This window comes from Limanda limanda, chromosome 15, assembly GCF_963576545.1.
Source record: "Limanda limanda chromosome 15, fLimLim1.1, whole genome shotgun sequence".
In the NCBI taxonomy this organism is placed as follows: Eukaryota; Metazoa; Chordata; class Actinopteri; order Pleuronectiformes; family Pleuronectidae; genus Limanda; species Limanda limanda.
In genome coordinates this window covers 7,331,963-7,352,207 of record NC_083650.1, presented here as the reverse complement: position 1 = coordinate 7,352,207, position 20,245 = coordinate 7,331,963, and the positions used below count along the sequence as shown (strand labels likewise).

At 42.0% G+C, this 20,245-nt stretch overlaps 1 protein-coding gene across 2 annotated transcripts in view; it reads right to left on the bottom strand.

Moving 5' to 3' along the window:
• LOC133020600 (protein bicaudal C homolog 1-like) overlaps positions 1–20,245 on the bottom strand; it is a 61,704-nt gene that overhangs the window by 37,543 nt on the left and 3,916 nt on the right. For both annotated transcript variants that reach the window (XM_061087221.1, XM_061087222.1), the window contains exon 2: positions 6,636–6,682. In XM_061087221.1, the coding sequence (XP_060943204.1) occupies positions 6,636–6,682 (47 nt within the window). The remainder of the gene's footprint in view (positions 1–6,635; positions 6,683–20,245) is intronic.

Sequence of the window (20,245 nt, the reverse complement as noted above, 5' to 3'; positions counted from 1 at the left end):
ATCGGTGACAATGGGCCGATCCATATCGGCTGATCTATTCAGTGTAATTCTATGCTGTGCGGTGTGAGTCATACGCAAGCAACACGCCGTGCGGAGCCGACAGTGCCCGGCGCCTCTCCCCGCGGCCCCGGTGCGAGCCGAGCCGCCTCCACCGGGGCCGCGGGGCTCCCCGGAGCCGGGCTGCCGGCTGCTGGTGCTGCTGCCCCGGGACCGGCAGCCGGAACTTTGCCCACTCCGCCCGCCGCCGCCGCTAGCTTCCCCGGGGCGGCTGTGAACCCCGGTCCGGCTCCCGGTCCGGCTCCCGCTCCGGCCCCCGGTCCGGCTCCCGCTCCGGCTCCGGCTCCCGCTCCGGCCCCCGGTGCCGCTCCCGGTCCGGCTTCCGGTCCCGCTCCCGGTCCAGCTCCCTCCGCCGGCCCGGTGCCTAACGGGGCCCGGTCCGGATCTCCCGCCCTGCTCAGTTTGAACGGAACCGGCAGAGCTGCAAAGTTGGTGAACTCGCCCGCGGGTGACTTAGAACTGGTGCGGACCAGGGGAATCCAACTGTTTAATTAGTATCGGTATCGGATCGGTATCGGCCGATACTAAACCTCAGATATCGGTATCGGTATCGGAGGTGAAAAAAGCGGATCGGTGCATCCCTAATTACAACATCTGCAGAAAGTTTCTCCTTTCCATCAAGATTTGAAGCAAGGATTTTCATCCCTGTCCAAGTTTGTTTTGGTTTGTTGTCAGCAGGATTAAGCAAATTTCATGAAACTTGGTGGAAAGATGGAACACGACAGAACATTTTTGTGTGGATCCAGGATTTGTTTCCACTTTGCAAGATTTTTGATTTTTTCCATTATTCATGGATCTTGATGAAAAAGAAATTGGCTTATTTGAATCTAGGGTTGGTAATCTAAGAAAAGCTAGAGCAAAAGCAGGCTTCACTTTGAAAAGAAAATACAACAGATCCATCCCACCCCCTCGTCAAAGCTACGCCCCCAAAACACGAGAAGGCCTCCTCAGCAGAAGACTCGTGCACAGGGAGAGCTCGGGCAAGCAGGTCAGTTAGTGACGGACAGGTAACCCGACAAATTCAGACAGTCCAAATTAAAGGATTGATCGTGTTTATCACAGTCCTACGAGAGCCACAAACACCAGAGGTTTTCTGTCAGTACCTGAAGAGGATTTCAACAAATGATATACAAAAGTCTATCAGAAACAAATCACTGACCAAACCTTTAAGGCACTGATAGGTTTGTGTGTGGTGCAGCATGATTGAAATCAAGATTTTTTCTGTGCCCCGGTGGCATTAATGCACTGAACAGAGTGTTATTCTAGTTTCTATAGTTTGCTTTGATGGCGCTCATACTGACGTAGTCGATTCAACATTGCACAATTTTCTGTCACCAAAATATTCTATATTTTTTTTCTTTCAACACCCAGAAACGCGAGATGTGCAAATGCTATGAAACCAAATGAAATGAATTACGCCTGGCCTGAGATCAGAGTGCGCTGGCACTTACATGTCATGTCTGGCTCTATTCACGCAAACCACAACTCCCGGGAAGGAGCCATGGAAGAGGGATGAAGTGACTATAGGGGTTCAAAGGATTCTCTCAACACAAAGCCACTCCGAGCTCTTCTGCGGTTATCGCCTCAACCAGCCCGAGCTTCTCCTCTCTGTCCCACGGCTCAATTTCTGCACAGCTCTCCAAACAGCTAATTGGTCAGTGTCCTGCTTTCAATGCTGCGACAGTTAACAGTCTAAAACTTTCACTGCAAAAACAGTCCCCTGACACGTTTTTTTCTTCTGTTCCAACAATCGAGCATTTAATTTGTGGAGAAATCCCCGTTTAAAAGATTGATAACAATGACACACTTGTGGTTTGATGGAGTGAAATGATGAAATAACATTAAAAACAGCAGGAGGGAGGAGCAGCAATGAGTGGAGAGCGGCAGGGAAAACATGAGATTGAGATTTGAGACTATACCACAGCTGGAAAAGAAAGAGGGGCATGAAGCTGGTGAGATTCCACAATGTGAGCAGCAGGGCTAATTTCCCAGCTGTGGCACCCTCCTGTGGTCCCACTTCATCATGTCTTCCTTTTTACTTTTCAACTGACTAAATGAAGAGGGAGGACTGTTTACGCTCTATTACAAAAATGTTTCTTTGGACGTAGAGGAAGTTCAGCAGACTCTGAGAAAGAGGGAGCAAGAGCAACAGGGGAGAGAGTGCGGGGGTGGATCATCTCATGTTGCTTTCGTCACAGACTGAACTCTTAATTCTCACTGCTGAGGAAACAACCAAATCTAATTCCCAAAGTCTAGAGTGCACGTGCATCAGAAATCACCACATGGCTCCTCATGAGGGAGAGTCATAGTTACAATCATGAGGTCTCCGGCTTGTGGCCGTGAGTTCACCTCTAGTTTCTACTGAGTGAGAAAAAAAACTATAAAGGAAATATGATTCAGGTTCTGTGCCATTAAAATACAGGGAAAATCCTTTCAGACGATATAACTCAACTATTTTTAAATAATTCCTCATCATTAAAGTGTCAAAGCTCAATCAAATACTAAACTCTACTCTACTATCTAAAAAAGTTTCCAATACTGAAACTGATTGATATATACATTAAAAATAACATTGGCAATCATTCTCAAGATGTTATCAATACCTTTTGACATTGAGGTTTTATGTTTTACAGGTTTACCATAAACTTTGTTAGAAATAACTATAATGGACACACACACACACACACACACACACACACACACACACACACACACACACACACACACACACACACACACACACACACACACACACACACACACACACACACACACACACACACACACACACACACACACACACACACACACACACACACACACACACACACACACACACACACACACACACACACACACCAAACTTTTACTTCACTTTTTCCTTTTGTTGTCTTAACATCAGTAACTTGGGACACAAATCCCTCTAACACAACTGCAACCACTCACTAGCTGTTAACATCATAGTGGTGATACAGGAGAAAATCACATAAAGTATTGTGAGATATAATAATCAGGGTTCATACACATTTTGACCAATGGATTTCCATGACTTTTCCATGACTTTAAACCAAATTTCAATGACCGAACATTTCGTGAAATCTCGGTGTATACGCGAAAAAGTGACAAAATGTAGTATTCAAACTAACAATGAGAATTCCAAGGCATACAGTGTACCTTAAATTACACAAACCCAAGTATGCCTGCTTATATTTTGAGCATATTTCTTTTAAAAATATATGAATTATTTAAAACTCAGCGTAAATGAACTAGGGATGGGCATTCGATTAAATTGTCTTAATCGATCGTCGGAAGAATTAACGATCGTTTTTTCGATTAATCATTCGTATTTTTATATTAAAATTTACTATTTATAGCCTATATTAAAATGCAGTGAAAATAGAAAAAACAGCGTGTTTCCTCATTGAGGTCTTTATTACAAGATGAACAACTCTTGTGGCAGTTAAACGGGATCCGTTCAATGTTACACTTGAAAATATGCGCTGCTGTAATCTTGAGCCCCGAGAGAGAGCAGCTAGCCGCTGAGAGCTAGCTCGATCTGACGTCTCTCGATCTCTCAGTCCGGTCGTTGTAACGCCCTCACTCCCGGAACCCCTCACCCAGACCCGGGTCTGTCCGGGTTACCCTCCGCGTGGACTGACGGTCCGTGTGCGGACATGAAGCCGAGCCGCGGAGGCTTAACTCCGGGCTGCTTCCTCCAGCTGCTAACAGCCTCGCTGTGCTGCGTTCAGGGCAACTCGGATATTCCGACCTCCTGCCACATAGCGAACATGCAATAGTTTATCGATGAAAAAATGTCATCAATGAAATTCTTAATGATCAATTAATCAATAGTCGAGTAATTATGCCCATCCCTAAAACGAACGACATGAAAATAAGAATAGAACAAATTTCCATGACTTTTCCAAAACTTTTGGGAGATTATTTTTTTCCATGACTTTTCCAGGCCTGGAAAAACACATTTTAAAATTCCATGACTTTTACAGGTTTTCCATGACCGTACGAACCCTGAATAATATCTTTGTGAAGGGCAAATTTTAAATAAAACTGCCAATTTTCGTGCTTTCATGGCAAATAAGTAAAAACATTTAGTCTCATTCCCAAAGCTTTGTTCATACCAGTGCGTCAGAAATGAGCTGCGTCTCACATGAGGGAGAGCGTTGCTACGCGTGTTCTTTATTAGTCAGAGCGTGTGTGCGTGTGTGTGTGTGTGGTACATGGGTGTGTTGGACAGGCAGGAAGCGGTCCAACTAGGAATTTCCATTTTCATCAACTTCAAGGTATTCGACACACACACACACACATACCTCATCCATATTCTTTCAACAATACCGTTCCACAGTCGCGCTCAGGGTTTATTTTCCTGGCTTTAATTGGGCATGTATGGTGATCACGCTATCAAGAGGGACCCTGCCTTGTATATATCCAAATGGAAAACCTACAGTAAAAACATGAATGTACTCCTCCTCCACCAGGCTCGCCAGCCTTCCAACCCAAACAGCTGCACCCTAAATTCATAATTGATCATTTAATCTTTGCTAACCACCGACTCTTTGAACTGTGACAATATTTAAACCAGGGACTTAAAATAAAAAAATCACAAGCGGTAGAAGTTGATGCTCCAGCAGCCATATTTTGTCAGACTTCACACCTACATTAAACATTTACAGTACACTTTACAGTTACATCCAAACCAAAGGAGGTGGAGACACAGCTTCAGTATATCTACAGCCCCTGTTAAAATTCCATGGAGCAGAATCCCATGCGCCTGGTTTGTATTACTTATTTTTTTTTAAAAACTGCTTTAGGGACAGTTAAATTGCCTCCTTCTTTGACATTTAACACGAGCTTCCTAACCTCCAAAACCAAATACGGAAAATAGACAAAAGGGGAATACTAAACCAAACCGCTGTCCATCATTTATTTCATTACAGCCCATTAACATGCTATAGAGGGACTTAAACATTCTCAGGAAACATAAACAAATCCACTTCGGACACTTAAAAGGAAAACCACATGATTAACAGGATACCTCCATGCTTATGAAACTCCGTTAACGCGAATACTCGACTGTGATGATGGAAATGTGACCGCTTTCATTATTTTCTGATTCATTTCAATACGTTACTTTATTTATCATGACAGTACTCACACACACACACACACACGTTAGGGTTTAAAGGATTTCAATGGGGTGTATCAGAATAATTTATTTGCCAATTCTTGAGACATGTTCTCTCTCCTAAGCCCTTAATGTCTGTTTTATCTAATAATGAGGCCAACTGTGGTCAGATTTTGCTTCACAATACAATGAACTGTGTCAAAATTAGATTCAGGAAATATGGAATAAGAATTTACCAAGAAAAATTATTTTCCGATGGATTACGGCACTTTGAAAAATAGATTTCATGAAGTTTGGATTCTTATCCATCACACTCCATGAGGGAGGCCAAAATGAATACAGCAGCACGACAACGACTCAAACCCAGAGTCATAAAGAACCATCTTCAGTGACAAGGAGAAGAAGAAGTGAGAGAAAACACTGAGACGGCCTCAGAGGAACAAGGGCAAAGTTTCCAACAACTGACCGACCTAAGTTGAAGAATGTGAGCAAGTGTACCAAGGAGCACTGGTGCTTCATAACACTCATGCAGATAGTTTGCAAAACTGGATGGAGCTATTTCGTAAAACAAAGGCGTAGATGCAGATTTTGGCTAAAAGAGTAGAAACTAGAACGTATTTGGAGTAGTGTAAAGAATTTGAGTTAGTTGATTTATAATAACTGCATATGTCATTTATGAAAGCAGCACTTTTGTCTTATCGGGGAATTGTTCACACACATGTTTGTTTTATAAAGTTGATATTTATCAGCCATGATCAGGACTAGGAAATAGAAATTGAGGAAACGCATAGCTGCAAGATGAATGAATGTTCATATATAATTTCTTTATTAAAGACATAGAGGCTTTATTCGGGACAACCATAATAAAAATCCTTGTTGTTACAACTTGGATTAAAGATCATTAATTTAAAATTACCGTAAAAACCAACAAGGTCACACACTGAGTAAAGAATTCCCATTCGACACTGTTTAAAATTACTGAGGCGGATCCTTGTTTCACTGCATGTAATGAGCCTTTATCACATTAACTAATTAAATGAGTGACAAAGTCGATGAGGCAGTTCTGTCCCGGTCAGGCATGTGTTTAACTGCTCTCTCCTATTAAACGGCAGAGATGATCTGGTTTACTATGGTGCATTATGTAAGGGGGAGTGGGGGCTCAGTGTGTTGTGTCAGCTGTGTTATAGGATCAGAGCCCTGGAGTGACTTCACGTCACTTTCGTTCTATTGTCTTTGTTTGTTTGGATTTGTCGGTACGAGTGACCGGAGGAGCACCCGACATCTGCAGCCTTCTAGACAGAGAGGGAGAGAGGGAGATAAGAGATAGGGAGAGAGACAGAGACAGAGAGAGAGAGAAACGCTGGTCTGTGGGCTGGAGCGAAAGAGACTAGGAAGACAAAGCAAACACGACCCAAACGCAGACGACACACAAACTCACCGTCTGGAAGAAGTCCTCCCCGCCGTTGACTCTCCCCTCTGTGGCAGCTATAGAGAGAGAGACGGAAAAAGAGAAGAAATAAATATCCGTTCCCGAGAACCCGGTGTAACGTTGACACAGCCAAATCACACACTGATTATCTGGTCACCTCAGAGTGTCACAGTATCTTCACTCACACTCACAGAGGCTCTCAGCTTCTTTGGATATTGTATTTGGCACCGGGACTCGCGCTGCTAATTTGCAGTAACGGCGTAAATTCTCCAAGTCATTTTCTATAATCCTAGAGATTGGATTCAGCTTCCGTGTAACAAATTGATGGATACAGTGAAAATATTTGGGCGTATTTCAGAAGCAGTTAATGGAATATTTCGTACCACACTAAAGTCCACTGGTGTCGGTTTCACACTTCTTCAAATGAGGCATCCGCACGTTTGAAATCCGTCTGTCAGCACACTGTGCGCTGCCGGCCTTGGGAACCACAGTATATGAAAACTTGTGAACAACCTGTTAACTAAATAAGCACTTAGAGAGAGCCCTGGTGTTTTAAAGTAGTTTTCCCAAACAGGTGAAAAAGCCAAGAAACTCTATCCGCAGTTGATACAGTGAGCTGGACAGAAACCCAGGGCCCAGGACCAAAGACAGTCAGGGCCTGTAGTCACTAAGACACATCTGCAAATCCTTCAAGTTGCGGGCGGCTCTGTTGATGCAAAATACATCTCTGCTGTCCAAGAAGAATTCTCATGTTCCTCTGTCATTTGGGAGAACAGGAGAGGTTTAATGATGCATAACAGCCAGCCTTGTCCAGGAGGGATCTGCTGCTTTCTGCGCAAATCTGGGTCAGGAGCAGTCGATCCGGGTTAAACAGTTCAGTCGTAAAAGTTATGATGATAGCTTAAAGAAAAAGTCCTGCTGAGTGAGTGATCCGTCAGTGGGTCGACTGAACGTTCATCAGGGACTCATTTGATTTTATTCAATGAATCAATCCACTTTTTATACAATTAATTTGAGTAAATTCTGTATCTTTATAGTTTGCTATTGTTTAGATTGGTGCTCCACCCAATCTGAAAATGTTACCTAGGGCTTTAAGACACTGTGAAGGGAATAAAATGAAATAAAATGAATAAGTGTGTTGTCATTTCAATTGTTGTGAACGCCCTGTTATGATCAACCATGTCAATTACATTAAAATGAGTCCAGAGCGCTGGTCATCAATTATATACAAGTAATATACTAATACTAAAATACTAAAATACTAATATTAAAAGAATATTGAAAAATTGCGTGTACAAATCGCACCAAATCCAACACTACACTTCCTTCTGCACGGTTCTGGAGATATGAGCCAAATACAGACAGGCAAATTTCTGGAATTATTAGATGGATGATGATATATGATGGTGTTTCCCCTTCAGACTGACAATGTCATGGCTATAAGAAGTGTTCTTAATGGAAACTTATATTCTCTAGATACTATTTTATGCTAAATATATTTTAATGTATACCCCTTTAACCTTAGAAAGAATATATAATGGCAGCACTGCACGCAGAACTGAAGGACGATCACCATTTTAAACTTGGGTGTGAAAAACATTGTTATTACTCTTCATGTCAACACGACATTTCAAAGGAGAAACACGGAAAATGAAAACCATCACTGAACAGTTTCATTTCCAACCATTGCTGCTGGAGTTATCGGGAGAATTGAACACATGTCCTTATGTAGGCTGCCCAGTCAACAGGCCTGACTTGGCTGAAACAGCGATTTGTGTACGTAAACTGCTCAGCTCAGCTGATAAATAATGATTTGAAGGAAATTTAAGAAGGACGTACTTTAGAGACTGACGTCCAACGCAGAGAAACACGATAGTGTCACAGGATTCTCAAAACTGTTTTCTTAAAGCGGTCAAAGAAACGAAAGAAATATTCCAACCACCAACTATCACCCTTCCGTCATTCTTATACCGCTTAATCTGCATAGACTCAATTTAAACCCGACAATGTCCAATTCAGTGTTTTTACCCACAAAGTAAACCTGTGACACATCCAATTACTGCGGACCCATGTTTTAAATACACGACCTACTCTGGAAACACAGTTTCAGTGACAGAAATTTACAAAGAGAGCAACATCAACAGATGGAAACCGTCACAGATGATGAAATAAAGTTGCGAAAACAAGTTCTGACACTTGTTCTGCAGCTTCCAAAGCAGCCAGGATTTTGTTTAAAGTCACAGCAGTGTTACCAAGTGGCTGATGCTCTCGAACGCAGCCTGTGGATAATCAGATGACAGATCCTGCCGAGAATGGAGAAGACAGTGGAAATGACGTGCGGCTCGCCAAACAACACTGACACATGTCTCAGAGAGGAGTTAGGACCATCGCCGAAACAAGTCTACAATAGTTTTAAATAATTTCACCAAGCAATAACAGACAATTCTTTTTAAAGAATATGACAACTTACTCAATAACTGAATGTTTGAGATTTAGAGCTGAGGGAATTAGTCGGGGTATTTGCCATAATTTGTGAAATATACAGGATAACTCATTACAAAGACTCAGATTAACTAACACTGAAAAGGAATATTAACGGCACAGGCACTGTTTAGTTTCATGAGGACCAGCTGTGACAGGAGCTCTCAGTTCCTAGGTGGCCTGCAGTTATCCAAGATTATGAAAGACACGGTTACTGGAAACGTTTCCTGTAAGAACTAAGACAAACAAAAAAAGACGAGCAGTAACATCTAACAGCCTGTCCCCCCCCACCCCCCCACTCGTCTACTGAGACAGTTTAGCAGAACCAGGTCAGTGGCTGTTTTTCTCTGTGGTTTATATCCTTTCATTAAAAAAACAATAATAGATCCCAAAGGTAAAGTAAAGTCTCAGTGGCAAATGAATGCAACTGGGTACTTGACAAACTAATTAAAATGCCACTTATAAGCAATTTGCATGAGGAAATTCTCCTTGGTAATGATGCTGAACTCTTTTGATCATTCTGTATTGCTTAAATGTTCAACTAGAACTGTCATGGATGTGTAACAGATGTTTTCTCTTTGAATAATACGATGCATGCATGAAGAAGGAATAAAAGAAAACCATCTGATTTGTCTGAGTTGTGTGCATGGTGTCAGTAACACAAGATGTGTAGCTACAGCAGAGCAGTCAGATCTAGTAATTACACACCAAACACCAGCTCATTTTAACACAAGTTCGACGACACTTTTAATTCCGTTTCAGCCTCAACCCAACTGTGCCGAATGGAATATAATTTTCGTAGTATTAATTCATGACAACGAGTTTCCGTACATGCAGCTTAGACATATTCCAATACCAGGATCCAAAACACCTCCAATACTGCCAAAAATGTTGGGTTGGACATCGACGAGTATGCAAATCTACGCACCGGTCTGATAAACAGTGAATTAGTTTCAGCCAGATAAAACAGCCATTTGCTTTTCCCAGAAATCACTTCTTCGTCACACCAAAGGTGCAGTTGCATTTCACTGCCACTGGCAAGTACTGCTTTAAGAGCTGTGAAGAAGATAAAGTGATTTGCAGGAGAGAAACATTAACCAGAACTGAATAAAATGTCAGCAATTTGGCAAAGATTTCCCTGTGGAATGTTCCACAAGTAAAATGGCCATGTGTACTGTGAACAAGACCTGAGTTTCGGGGGGAGTTGCCAATAACAACACTAGTAACAGCACATTCAACAATGATAGCAATCATTACACATAGGTTCTGGATCAGTTCTCCATATTGACCGATATGCAAAGTCCAGGTTTCGGAATCTGTATCAGGAACATCTCTAATCCAGTCTCACTTTCTCCAAAACACAAAATCAAAGATGTATTACAACAGATGAATAAAAACAGAACACAAACTATAAAACTTTGCTTGCAGTGTTCCTGCATCAGCAGTTCAGAATCTTCAAATATTCAGATTCAAGTAAAAAACTCTTGTCAGCGTCAAACAAGAAGGTCAAACGAGGCCACGACATGATTTAGAGACACAAATAATGACAACTAACTTATACAGTGTGTTTAGTTATCAACCTCACAGCAGCCGAAGACTGAGACAAACAATGCAGCCTAATCTGTGGCATGTGAGCGCAGGGAGCTGAAATAAATCAGAAGATGAGTGAAAATATGAGCCATGTGCGGAGAGCAAAACATCCTGTTGGAACATGTGTGCTGTGTAAACCGATCATGGGAGAACCCAGAGTGGAGATAGGAGAGGTGCAGCAGGGGGGCGTCCAATGAGCTCCGAGATATATATCAGTACGGAGTCTTCCTAGATCTGCAATAACAAACAAATTCCTAAAAACACACAAATGACTGTTTTAACTTGAATCTGCTCTTAAAGGAAATGGCTGCTTAAGGCATTTGCAGCCACTAGAGCTTTTTAGAGAGCAGATAAAGGTCACTACCCAAAGCACTACACTTGGTTCATGACCTCTGAATAGAAGGTTTTAGTGCTGTGCTCATTGATTTGAGTGGGGTTAGCAATGATGATGTTATCATCCAGTGCAAGGGCCAGAAAAGCAGAGCTACATCGGTTGTGTAGATTGTCAAACATTAAAGAGGAACTTAACACATGAAAGTCTGTTTAAAAGATCTTGGAGACAACTACTGCGTAAGTTGTATAAAACTTCTCTAGAGGAAGCGGTTCCAAGTCTGATGAGTTGCCACAAGTGATGCCACTTAAATTAGTGTCAGTTGGATCCGCTGCTCAGGGCTGCATTAATCCTGACCAGCATAAGACAACTGAATCTCCACCCAAACTGTCAGTGGTGAAGTTATTTTTGGGTAATGCTGCAGTGATTAAGTGGAGTGCTAAAAGTTCAAGAAGCCAATCTAATCCGTTTAACACCGACTTCAACACTGCTGTAGGTCATTAAAACTGCACGTTGAATAAACGTCTTGATCACTGCTGATAAAGTTACTGTGAGCTGCTGGTAGTTGGACTCACCCATAGGGCCTCTGTTTTCAGGAATCGTTCTCCTCCCCTTCCACCTCCAGCCTGTTTCCATTTTCAACATCACCTCTGCTACAGGAAGTTCTCAGCGCACATGTGAAACTCGCCCGTCACGCAACATTCTTCTTTTGAGGCATTTCCGAGCCATTTTTAAAAAGGGATTGTCGCTACTTTGCAGCAGTAGTCCCTGGATCCATGCCACCTAAGACGACTGTGATTAAAAAAAGAAACGCACACAAGCCAGATTGTGTTTTTTTCCCTTCCTAAAGCCGAAGGATACTGGGTGCAGCCAAGCCGTTCTCCAGCGCTGACACAGCACTATGGAGATGGCTGCTGACTGGCAAACTTTTCAATGCCGGAAAACACCAAAATCAAATACGGCGGTCAACAAATTGACGTTCTCTTCTACAAGACGTCTCTGTTTACTTGTGGATTTTACTTGCCAACGACATAAGATCAGAAGGAGGAGAAGCAGAGCGGGGAGATCTTTTACATTTGTCTTTGCCCCCTTCCTCAAAGTATTGACAGGCATTTCACCACAAGAATGCATAGTTCATGGCTCATTACTTAAATAGCCCAGAAACCCACTTCTTTGCCTGCCAACCAAAAAGCCCGGGTGTAAATTATAGGCCTTCCATAAGTCAAATCGATGGAATGATTGGACGAGGAGTTGAAGAGAATACCCCTCGGTTAAAGTAGGTTTTTCAGAGTTTAGTAGCTTTGAGTTGCATCAAAGCGGATTCGCTTCATTTGTTTCACGAGTGCTCGAATGTTCCGATGGTGTTGTTCTTTTCAAGCAGGTTATATGAGGACATTGCAGCGCTCCTCCCTCCCAGCGCAGCAGATTGTAAAGGCATCACAGCTGAACCATGACAAAAGACCCCTGAGCTTTGATCACGTGTCGCAATCAATTCTGTCCTCTTGTTTCTTTTTTTTTTAAACATGGAACATTAATCTATTAATCAAATAAACACGGTTAATGAAATCCTGTAATTTTCAGTATTTGATGTTTTTAATCACTGTCACACTTAAAAAATAAGAGTGAGAAACGTTACAGTGGAGGAGCATAGAGGACTGGATGTTGGCAGATGTGACCGGGTCTGGTATCCATTATTTTGTGGAGGGACTTGACTTTCGGGAGATTCCGCTGTTTTGACACTGGAGGAATGTAAATAGCGCAGATTTCTGCAGCCCTGGCTTCAATCCACACACAACAATCAAACAAACAATAGGCATTTAATCCCAATAAATCCAATCAAAGGACTTTTTTGATACGGATATTTTCACTATCAGCGTGTTTGAGTTTCTACACTTCACCAGGTACAATGGAACGCTTGAGAGTGAGGCGCAGTTTAACAAAAGCCAAATTAGAATTGGCAAATCCACAATGACTTTTATAATAACACAAGGGAAAATACCTCATAGCTCACATGTAAACCAATATCCACTTATTTTTGAACAAGTTATATCAGTCATTCAAAAAAACGATCAAATAATGAAAGGGGGAGTTTGTACACCTGGCTGCCGAGAGATTCGTGCTGTCCCAGAATTATTAAGCGAAATCGTTCACGTCGAAGGATCTCGACGGAGACGGGAGGATTTAGATTACAAAAAGCAAAAGAGCCCTGAGGCACCAGCTAAATCTCAAAACTGCAGGGCTGCTCAGACAAAAGCCTCTGTTCTGGCAATAACCACACGAGGACTTAAGGTGAGACATGGGACATTTCACCGAAAACGTCTACGCAGGCATTCCAAGTCTATTTCCCCCTGGATAGGATTTCATAACAAATGACAACCTTAATCTAGGAAACGGTCGACATGTCAGTCCTCTGATGTGAGACAGATTAGTATTAAAGCCAGACTTTTGACCCAACCCTTACATATACACACAGATGACATCTACTATTACATTGAAAAAAAAGGACATTTCCCTTAGATATCTTAAAGGAGCAGGTGGGCACCAGCTCTCCGACGTCCCTCCCTCCAGTGCAGGCAGCAGCTCACAGCTGATTCAACATGGAAGCCTCAGGGAGCCGCAGGCAAAACATGAAAACACATGTGTTGCAACAAGCTCATTAGGTAAGAAACCGTGCTCACTGCTCTGTGTAGTGACCCTGTATCGGCAGCAGGCCCGAGTAAGACAGCACCATTTATCAACCTGGATTACAACGTTTTTTTCTATTTTAAACCATTTTATAACAATTTTTCTATATTAATCTGCAATCGGACTTTTTCACAACTCAATAACCTTGAATAAAGCTAAGATGGCCGCTTTGGTGCTCACTTTTCTGCCGTTTATACTTTGACAAACACACAACAGCAAATCCCATGTAGGTGTAAACCTACATGGCAATAAACCCTGATTCTCTTATAATGAAATTACAGTGATGTTGTCGCAAGTAAAAGTGAGACAATTTACTTAAAAGCTGAATTAGTACCAATTTATAGTTGTTATACTCATTCAGGGAGAGCAGGTGAAATGGTTTAAGTTAACTCTCAGTTTTGTAATAGTACTTTTCCATATTGATATGTACAGTTGCATTATATAGTAAATTGCCCAGAAGATCAATTGAGAAAAATTTAAAATCTGACAAATGCATTATCACACTGCAACAAGTACGTCAATCCAGATCAGATGCTGTATTCTTCCAGAGATGTAAAATAAAAAGATGTGTTAAGAACTTCCGTCTCCCACTAAGCTGCTCTGGAAAACATTGGGCGAGTTGGCATCTTGAGAAACACTTCAACTGTTGGCAGCTAATCACCAAGTAAGGATTGGAGCAGAACACATATACAGCAGAAGCAGCCGTCTACCTTATGTGCCCTTTCATATCAACACTGCCAGAGAAGCATGTTGAGCTTTCAACACCGACTTCTTTAACTTTGTTAAAAGAAAAAACGGAGGCTATTTATATTTTGTGATTTTCCTCCTACTACAAATCATTCTTTTGGAACAGAACTGTTGTCATGTCATTTATTTATTATGTGAGATGTTTTGCGTAATGGTTGTTTCTCAAGATTCACTTTACACAGATGCTTTCTGAGCGAAAGTGATGGCAGGATTCCTAGCAAATGATAGTTTACTGCCAACTACCAAATACATGTTGCTATATTTTGTAATAACACACAAGATTTTGATGTTTTTATATGTTCTGTATTTACTTCTATGTTCGGTATTAACCTCTATATAGTAGCTTTTTATTGATTGTGGCATAGTCAGTTATTTCCCTCAGATTCAAATTGCCAACTAATGGACAAGGAAATCCAGGGATACAGAATGTAATCCAGTCTCACTGTGAACAATGTTTAACTGTGCAAAAAAATCGGATCACAACTGCAGTTATTTCTGCAGGTTTAGCACTGCAGCCTCAGGGCACGGAGGTTCTCAAGTTTGCATGTTCATGCCATGTCTGTGTGGGTTTTATCTGGTTACTTCCTCCCACAATCCAAAGACTGGTGATAGAGATTGGTGTTAATTGGAGACTTCCAATGCTTGAGTGTGAACATGAGCGTGTATGGTTGTTTGTCTTTGTGTGTCGGCCCTGCGATATCATGCAGACCAGTCCAGGGTGAACACAACTCTTGCTCAATATCAGCTGGAAATGCCTCTAGCCCCCCAAAGGATAAGCGGTATAGATAATGGATGGATGGAGTTTGTTTGGCTGCACTAAAACAGATAAAACTGTCTCTTTTGCTGCATTTCTGAGAAAACAGCTTTCAGTGCGTGTGTACTTTAGTATCAAACTGAATCTGTTCCCACCAGTGACTGCGGGTGACACTGGACTGTAAACCTGAGGAATATAACTTGACGCTTCGAAACCACAAGCACTCCCAGCTTTTGGTAAAGAAATTATCTCCCATAAAATTGAACACCTGTCAATGTATTTCTGTGTCGAGCAGAAGTCACCTCAGTACTTAGAGCGCCTCCTTCTCGACTCCTGCAGTGTTGCCAAGTAACTGTGCTATCAAATACAATCCCTGAGTGCCAGATGTTGCTTTCTGGCACACAAAGACAAACGCCTGCCAGAGGAAACTAGGACTGAGTGACCCCGGGGTCAGACGGATGACACACTGGAGAAGTAATTAGAAATATTCCATGGTCTTAACTGTTTTTTTCACCACGTCCATAAACACTAAATCCATTATGAGTTCACATAGTTATATCGCACAGTCCAGGAAACCAGACATCAAGTATCAGGCCGTCGCTGGTCAGATGTTTGGGTTATCGTCTCCTCCTTCATCTCCCTCGTGTGAACGCTGCCAAGTGATTACACAACACTGTACATTCCCTGTGCCTGGTATCTACTGTGATGGATCCCCCATGGAGCGAAGGGAGTCAGTCTCACTCCACGGGTCGAGAGCTGCACTGTCAACATTGTAGTCTTAAGAAATCCCTCGCATTTCACATTTGTCTGTGTTTTTCAAACCATTGCTCCCACTTGAGGAATCTGTACAGGATTTCAAAAAAAGACATTCTTTCCTCAATAATTGTCCTTGATAACTCAGCCTTAGTTTTCTCTACTGATATGAATTAGCAGTAATTTATGCATAATAGAACAGCTCTATGGTCTTTAATTAAACGCCAGCTCTCGGACCAATTTATGCTAAACTAGATTTCCTTCCCTCTTTCCCCACCTTCTGTCTTTTGTTCAACTGGAGATAATCTGGCAGCAGCAGCAGCGAGCAGATTTAAAAGGCACCGTTATAAAAAGGCTTTCTCTCCAATCAAGGCAAGTGGAGAAAAGGCAGATTGTGCTGGATGTTGAATGAGGAGTGAGAACAACAAACCAAAACCCGAGGTTCTCCAAAGGATAAACACTGAAAGCTCTCGGGGGGGGGGAGTGGTTAGTGGCTGGGTGGCGTGCATGGGTCTGTTGTGTGTGTGTGTCGGGTGTGCGCACGCGTGCGGCATCACTCGGGCCTGCACCCCCAAAGAAACCTTTCTAAAATAGCAACCACAAACCAGACAGAATGTAAATCTGCACTTTGAAAAGAGTTGAGGAAAAAGAGCTTTGAGGGATGTAGAAAAACAGGTATTCATTTCAGCCCATTTACAGTTCCAGGAGCGGGGAAATGGGTCACAGCACTCCAGCTCCACTCGGACTGTTGAAATAGGACTCCCGGTTTTATTTTCTCGAGTAATGAATTACAGGTTTTTCCACGGACTGAAGGTGAACTATATTACAGCTCCTGAAAGCTTCATCATGCCCAGGATGAAGGAATTCAATGCGTAAGCAAAGTTGAATAGAATTGTTTAATTGTATCAGCATGTTTCTGTAAAAACGGCACGAAAGAGAGGGGGTTGGCGAGAGGTAACTGGGCAAAGCCGACTGAAGAGTGGAATTGAGTAATTAAATCTACTGAAGCATCTAAATTGGAGTCTGGTTGTTTTGATGCTGTACTTTCCTTGAAAACAGTTTGGATTCATTTTAAAATGCTGCAAAATGTTCTATCTAAGATTTTATCAACATAGTGCTGGTGGAAATTATTCTACTTAACATTCAACAGATTCACTGGCAGAGGCAAATGATTAATTATTTTCACAAAGGCAGGAAGACATATTGCTGTAGAGGGAAAACCTCACATTTCTGGACAAACTAAAGGAGTCGAATGCTTATGCCAGAGTACTTTTCCTGCTTTGGGAAAATTGGCCATTTGGGAGATAACCAAAATACTTCTCAACTGATGAAGAGGTGAGAAATTCTACTCGCTCTAAAATGTATTTTTGTGATCAGATTCTACATTTACTCAAGTTATCATCTAAACATAGAATATGTATCTTCAGCTGCTAGGGCTCTTCTCAACCAAAACACTAACGAAAGACATAGTTTGATGACACATCAAAGCAGCGTGGAATCATGGGAGTTGTTGTCATCATAGCCATGGTCGATGAAAATCTACCTGACGATACTCAGGGGCGTAAATGATGTGCATGGATGAGGGAATGTTTACGTTTTAAGAAGAAAACGGTAATGAATAACCACGATCCATTAACTTTGGAAGGAAGAGCAGCCGACTGACTTACTGGCCGTCAGCGGGATTTTAGTTCATCATTTACCCCAGAAGTTAAAGAGGAGACGGGCAAAGCCACAGGTAGAGCAGATATAGGTCGACATTCTCAGACTTTTTAATTAAGAATTATTACATCTATCTTCACTACTCAGTAAAAATTTAATTTTACAGGTTTGTAAAGAATATAGTTTAAACAATACAACAATATATAGAGGAAAAAGCTGCTGGAGCAAACCTGGCTAGTAAGTCAACCTCGGGACATGATCTTTATTCCAATACTTATTTCCCCCAATATTCTAGTTCTTGCTCTTAATTAAATGCAATGACCATCCTGTATTCACTCTGCATGACATTAGACAAAAGACACAAATTAACAATATTTCCTGCAGGTCACTCCATCTTTCCTTAAACTGACAACTGAAGAATGTCACCATTTCCCAGGCCAAAGTTTATTCAGACTAAAGTCAAGAACCTATTACTGACTGAGGTGAATGCATCTCGATATAAACCCATCTCTACTTTACTGAATAAGAAGCGTCTCTTTCTCCCGACAGCAGCAACTACTCTTTAAGTGGATCCGAGGCTCCAAAATAAAACCAATAGCTGCTTTGGCACGGCCACAGCTGCCACACACAGAATCCAGTCTGAATCTAGCTTAAACAACACAATGTCTCCGGATGACAGATGATAACCTCATCTGAGGGGATAAGGGATTTTCACATCTTTACATGAGAAGGATTTTCCTCTGGAAAGCTGGCTCTGTCCATTGTTTTCCACTCCTTACTGCATTTTTTCCAAAGGGTGGTCTCTGTAAGATTCCCCTACTTCACCATCTCTGTCATTTCAGATTAGGGAAATATAACAAAGTAACATGACATACAGCACGATGTCTGAAACTCGAAAATACTTTCGACCAGTTTGTGTTTAATTGTGCAGCCGCAGCTTAATTTTTTTGGCTTCAAAGCCGAGCACGACAATCAGTCAATTCAATAACATTTTTGCTTGGCTTTGCTTTGGTTTGAGTTCGGAGGTTAGAGGAAGGATTGTGTTGTAGTGTAGAAATAATGACCCGTGAAGGTCCAACGACTCAGTAGTGGATCTGATGGAAGCTGGAACAACAGAGCAGTGTTTGAATGCTCGGGAGGGAACAAAAAAAAAGGGGGGGGGGGGGGGACGGACGAGGGAGCGAAGCCTGCAGCACATTCCCCAAAAGACACTCACTCCTTCCTGTCTGCGAGTCTTACTCAGCACCCAGGAGGAAGAGGAGGATGAGGCCCTCACACATACTCCCCTCATTATGTGGGCATAGAAAAAGCCAGAGAAATCATTGGGAAAACATTAAGGGGAGAAATATTGAAAATGTAATAGTCCAATTTTCACTGGAGGGATGGTTTACTTGCTGAGAGGAAGCTATTCCATTGGCCTCCATTATACTTTTCTGTCTGTTGCCTCAAATTGCAGTTTTTCCAACATGCTCATTCAGAAAAACTCCAAGAATAAGTAACCAGAGTACAACAGTTATAATACTTTACTCATCACTACATATTGAAAATACCTGTGATACCCTTGTAATTTGCCAATCCCTGCCATATGGAACAGTTTTTCCCCATTCTGAGACAAAGCCACCCAATAATAGTCTGTGGTTCAGGAGCAGCAAAACAAATTAGCTCAATGAGGAAAATGATTCACTTAGCCTAATGTAGCCTAATTGTAGGCTTTTGTCGCCGTTACTCAGCAAACATGTTGTTACGATGTGTGCGCACACACACTTTCCTCCACCAGGACGTTGTGCACAGTCACTGAACTCCCATTAATACCAGTCTGAGCAGGAAGAGCTCTTCAAACTGTCCCAATCCCGTCAGAAGACATCGGTAATGTACGCTTGAATAAATCCATGGAGAGCGATTTTTTGCAGATGCTCAATTGCGATTAATCTTGCTTGGAGAAAATGTTACCTCTTTCCCACACTTGTCCCTGGTCTCTTAACTTCATAATGAATGTTTAAAAAAAAAAAGAAAGTCACAAAAGTTCTCTTACACTGTTCCCTGAACGCATAAAATTATCTTTCAAGCCTTCGTGCCTCTGTCAAGGTCTCCAAGCTATTAACCGGAGAGTTCTATTCCAGGGTGCCAGCAGTACAACAGTAAACCCAGATGGCTGTCAGGGTGAGATCTAGTTGTCACTTTACACTCTATTTACCGATCTCAGCACAGAAACCTGAGCGCCAGTGAGAGAGACAGTAAATCTGTAATTACTCGGCAGTTAATAATTTGCCATTTTCTCCTGATGCAAATTGGGCTCAAACGGGGGAATTAAACTACGACAGAGTCAAATAATGGCTTGTTAAAGTGTGTACGCTGGGATTTCACTTCAGTGCGGGGAAACGCTGGTGAGTCACAAACAGGTTTTAATGAGCCCGGTGAGCTTCTGGGCCATTTTTACTCTGCAGAATTCATGCAACCCTTGATTATATGCCTCCCCACCAGTCCCACGTCCCACTATGACCAACTTCCTTTACCGGTCTGAGTACAGCTAGGCTTATTATTAGGAAAAGATCTTCCAATTTATAATTAACGGCCTAAATAATTGCTTTTAACGCCTTGGCACTAGATATACACTCAACT